The sequence below is a fragment of the Rhagoletis zephyria genome, unplaced genomic scaffold (assembly GCF_001687245.7).
Source record: "Rhagoletis zephyria isolate East Lansing unplaced genomic scaffold, Rhagoletis_zephyria_1.1 Rzeph_scaffold_00524, whole genome shotgun sequence".
Lineage (NCBI taxonomy): Eukaryota > Metazoa > Arthropoda > Insecta > Diptera > Tephritidae > Rhagoletis > Rhagoletis zephyria.
In genome coordinates, this window is record NW_016157608.1 from 50,034 (window position 1) to 55,011 (window position 4,978).

Genomic DNA, 4,978 nt, shown 5'->3' on the forward strand with positions numbered 1-4,978 from the left:
GGCCTGACGAAGGCTATCACGCTCATCGGCTAGAACAGCCGCTTCAGCAGGGAAATTTGGACGTGGGTCTGTGATACATCCTGCCGGTACGAAGCGAGCTGCAGCAGCAGTGGCAGCCCTGTGGAACTTACGTTCACTAAGGTGGACGTCGGTTGGTGTGGGGAGAGCAGCGAAGTTGTTTTCAGTAACTTCCGCGAAGCCTTTCCAATCGGCTTTAAAAAAGTTGATTTATGTTCGGTGCGCCGCGGAAGCAAAGTCGGTTGGTTCATCGATCGAGATGACTATGGGCAGATGGTCTGATGCCAAAGTCAGCATAGGTCGCCATGATATGCTGTTTATCAGACCAGCGCTGACTATTGTTATGTCTGGCGAGCTGCAGCAGTCGCCCATAATCCTGGTGGGTGCGTCGTCGTTCATTGTGCAGAATGTCGAATCGTCTATCTGCTCAGCCAAGTCAGTTCCCCTACGATCGTTTGACAGGCTTGAGTGTCAAAGATCGTGGTGCGCATTAAAGTCGCCTACTACCATACGGTTTTCGCCTCTGAGGAGCGCATCTATGTAAGGTGATATCCTGCCGGGCAGCAGGTGTCAGGGGGTATATATATGTTAAATATTTCGAGCTCAACATCGCCTGACCGGATAGCGATGCTCTGACATTCTAGGGTGGTATCCCTGCGGTCGATGTCTACTTAGATAAGACGATACTGCACGGTGTGGTGCGTGATGAACGTTAACCAGCACCATTATCCCGCTCGCGATCTCGACGGTGCACGTTGTACCCTCCACAATTCAACAGTGTTGAATTGCTGTGCAACTTCGTCTCTTTGACCGCAGCTATCGATATGCCATGCCTTCCCATGAAGACGGTTATCTCCTCGATCTTGCTCTGAAGCCCGTTACAGTTAAATTGAAGGAGCTTCATGTGGTTCGGGAGACGTGTCGTGATGTGTGGTGTAAGGATGTGTGTGTTCTTACCGCCGTTGGCTGTGTGTGCTGCTGTGATGGTTGCCGCCCTGTAGTGGTGGCGGAAGGAGTCGCAGTTGAGGTCTGCGACCGAGCAGTGCACCACGAGCCCTCGAAGTTCCTCGTCCAATCTCGCGTGGTGCGCAGACCTGAGCATGCCCTAAAGTGGCACCAGCCAAGGCAGGTGTTGCACTTGACTGATGTCACATTACGGAATATCCTGGTCTGACATACCGTGCAGATTGTAGGAGGAACCAGGAGTTGTTGGCGGCGGCGTATGGGTGGTGGTGCGGTTGTGGATGTTCGGTGGTCTGTAGCCGTTGTGGTGTGGTCTATTGTGTTATGTTGTTGTGCTGTGGTGTTTGTGTGGGACTGCCCAGGTTTAATCACCCCGTTTACACAGACAAATCTCAGATTATTAACCCGTCAAATTTGTTGTGCTTGTTGTTCTCACATCTCAAGAAAAATTTATGTTTCTTCTCTAAGCCACTTTGATCACTTTTTTCTGCTATATGAGGCAATTTAAATATGTTTAACTTAATATTTTATTAAAAATACCTCTCTTCCTTGCTAACGTCCAATTTTGTTTACTTTTACATTTCTCTTTTTCACGAAAATAATCGATAAAAGTAAATTGGGAACCGAAAAGTTATCAAAACAAAATAATGAAAACAAAGACGAATTAAAGGGTGAACACACCAAAACTGCGACACTTAAAAATTACTACCAGAAACAAACTAGCAGGCTTTGGAATTATTTTTTTTTGTGTTATATAACTTGGAAGTTTAGATGTTATTAAAATGTTAAAAAAGTAATTATTTGCTCCATATGCAAGTGATCGGTATTTTCATCGCACACGCGCCATCATGTTCTGCACGACTGCATCATCGACTTTACGCGATGCGCACAACTACTTTGTTTTGCACTCTTCAATATTTTTCACTGTTTCACCTGTTTTCTGCAAGATTTCTTTGACAATTGACCAATATTCCCCAATAGGACGTGGCTCTATTGGCTATTGGGCGGATTGCAGTCGTGAGGTACAAAATTGATGTTATTTGCATTATACCACGGCAATGTGTCCTTGGCATAGTGGCAGGTTCCCACGTCCGCCTAGAACAGTGGCCTACTCCTTATCTGTTGATAAATGACAGAAGACGCCTTTTGAGGCACTCATCCCGATAAACTTGATCATTCATTGTCCCGGATGGGAAAAAAGGGCTGCTCTTACGGCCACAGGATCAAATAGCTTACCAAACCATGTGGGTTTTTGGAAATTTGGACTTCATTTTCAGCTTACAACTTTCAGGGGCATCTTGACGACTTGCACCAGTATAAAAATCTTGACCTGCAATATATTTTGAATTTTTATAGCAGTAGGTTTCGTAGTCCATAACAATGCAGTTGTATTTTTTAATTTAGAATTCATACAACTTCCGAATGCGGGATTTCGCTGTAACATTCTACTTTGCGCCTCGGTCTGGCGCTGTTTGAGCTGTAGAACATCTCAATGAAGCTTTCCGCTTTACCTTTTGTACGAAAAACTGCGATCTGCGTACGGATTTTGCAACATAACGCGACAAAATCTTCGGATTTCGCGAAAACGCACTGAGGACCTTCCGAGCACTGTTTTTATCACTTTGACCATGCTAACCCCCGCTCCCTGGTTTTCTCGTATCTGCCAGGCCTTATTTGTACCGATTAAAACCCTGCAAACTGTCGAATAGTGCAATCTTTAATTTTTTAGCAATTTTACGTGTACTTAAGGCCGGATCATTTATAAACTCGTGCAAAATGGTTTGTCTCGTTTCTAACTCGGTTGCCATTTTGAACTCAACTAGGAATCAAATTCAAATGAAATTTCTTCTACGTCCAACTAAGATCATGTAGTCAGCTTATGGTATTTGAATTTCAAAATATTGAATTCGTTTTGGGTAAGTTATAAGCTTCCCAAAGTGTCGCAGTTTTGGTGTGTTCACCCTTTATTGCCGTAATTAATAAAATATTGTTTCTATATTAAAATGTTTGATGATAACTAACATTTTTTCTCCATCTTCGATATTTCCAGTAAGTAAAAATAAGAATAAATAGCGAAGAATAATAACTAGAGCTGCCAAACTTATTACGAATGTGCAGTGGAAACAGGGTAATTCACGAATTACTTGGCGAATTATGAATAGTGGAAACGTCGCACTATAGTCAAAACACGATTTTTTTTCAAAATGGTAGATCTTCGCTTAGAAAAGAGATAATGGAATGGAAATTGTTTTATCATGAAGATAAATGATCATATAATATAGGAAAACTACAGAGAAGTAACAACAACAATAACTTAATCCTTAAAAAGCGTTTCATATATGACCGACTCTGCATTAAAGGCTTAAATGCTGCACTTTCGTAAAGACATCGACCAGTATAACCATTTTTGTTATATACATTTTTTTGTGAAAGCTGATACTTTACGAGTTATTAGAGTTTAAATGAAGCTTTTCTTTTTCCAATCTGGCCACTCGGGTACAGCATCCAATGTCCCAAAAATCGAGCCTTAAGATAAAATAAAGAGAAATTTTTCAGAAACAATGCTAATGGTGTATTAAATATACACCCCTATTCGGCAACTCTTTCGTATTCGGATTTTGCTACGAATCGTAGAAATAGTATGCTGCAATCCGAATCGTATTTTCGAACTTTTGAAATTCGTAACAATGGCATGCCTAAAAACGAACGAGTAAGCTTTTTTGCGTAATTTTGTACAAATAAAAGAAATAAAAGATGTAAATCGATGTGTGTTTACAAGAAATATTGGTTGTGTTCATTTAAACATAAATTTGCCTTTCGCATATACGTATATTTTTATCCACTGTTTATATAAACGAGCAAAACAAACCCCCTTATTCTAGAACCCGAATAATTGAAAAACGCATAAAATCTATGGTTAAGAAAAAACTAAGTGACGAAAATAAAACTGCCAAAGGGCTAAAGAAAAAACTCAAAACGAATAAAGTTATCACAACAAAAGCAGACAAGGGGAACGCAACGGTAATAATGTACGAAAAAGAATATAAAGAAAAGACAGAGCAACTAATCAAAGAGCCAAATTGTCGGATGATGAGAAAGGACCCAACCGATGACTACCAAGTGGCAGTAAAGCACGCAATAAAACAAGCAAAAACAATAATAAATCCAAGGAAAGCATATACAATGACATTAATGAATCCTTCGGCCCCTTCAATGATAGCACTCCCAAAAATACACGCCTGGAAATCCGATGAGACCAATTATCAACCATAAATCTGTACCAGGATACAAACTATCGAAATATCTAAAATCGTTGCTGAAAGAAAAACTGGAACTGCCCAATAAATACACAATTACGAATACAGTGGAGTTAGTTGAGAGGATGAAATCGCTAGAAATACCCAAAGATGCGAAATTTGTATCATTTGATGTTAAGGATCTTTACCCATCGATACCAACGGCAGAAACAGTTACCATCTTGACTAAAACTTTGATAGAAAAAACAAACAAGAACGTAGCAACGGAAATCGTGAACACATTGAGGGTAACACTAGACCAAAACTACTTCAAGTTTAATAACAAAATATATAGACAAACTAACGGGCTAGGGATGGGTAATCCCACATCTGCAATTTTAATGGAAGTATTCATGCAACATTTAGAGGAAAAGTATATGACTGAGCTGAAAACAAGCCTCGGAGTAAAGTTCTACGCAAGATACGTCGATGACATCATATGTCTTGTAACGGGAGACAAGGAAGAACAAATTCTAGGCTATCTCAACGACCAACACACGAATATAAATTTCACTATGGATAAGGAAAACGAAGGCAAAATAAAATATTTGGACATAACAATTAAAATAAATAAGGTTACCAACAAATGCGAATTCGGGATATATAGAAAGCCCACGGCCACAGACACGATAATACACAATACTTCAAACCACCCTCAACAGCACAAAAATGCAGCCTTTAGACATCTAATAACCAGGCTT

General features: G+C 40.3%; 2 protein-coding genes across 2 annotated transcripts in view; both read left to right on the plus strand.

Annotated features, from left to right (window-relative positions):
* bai (Transmembrane emp24 domain-containing protein bai) overlaps positions 1 to 4,978 on the plus strand; it is a 46,210-nt gene that overhangs the window by 22,145 nt on the left and 19,087 nt on the right. The window lies entirely within an intron of this gene.
* LOC108360137 (uncharacterized) overlaps positions 4,495 to 4,978 on the plus strand; it is a 7,259-nt gene continuing 6,775 nt past the window's right edge. Inside the window, exon 1 of the mRNA XM_017612325.1 lies at positions 4,495 to 4,974. Within this exon, the coding sequence (XP_017467814.1) occupies positions 4,592 to 4,974 (383 nt within the window). The 5' untranslated portion in view covers positions 4,495 to 4,591. The remainder of the gene's footprint in view (positions 4,975 to 4,978) is intronic.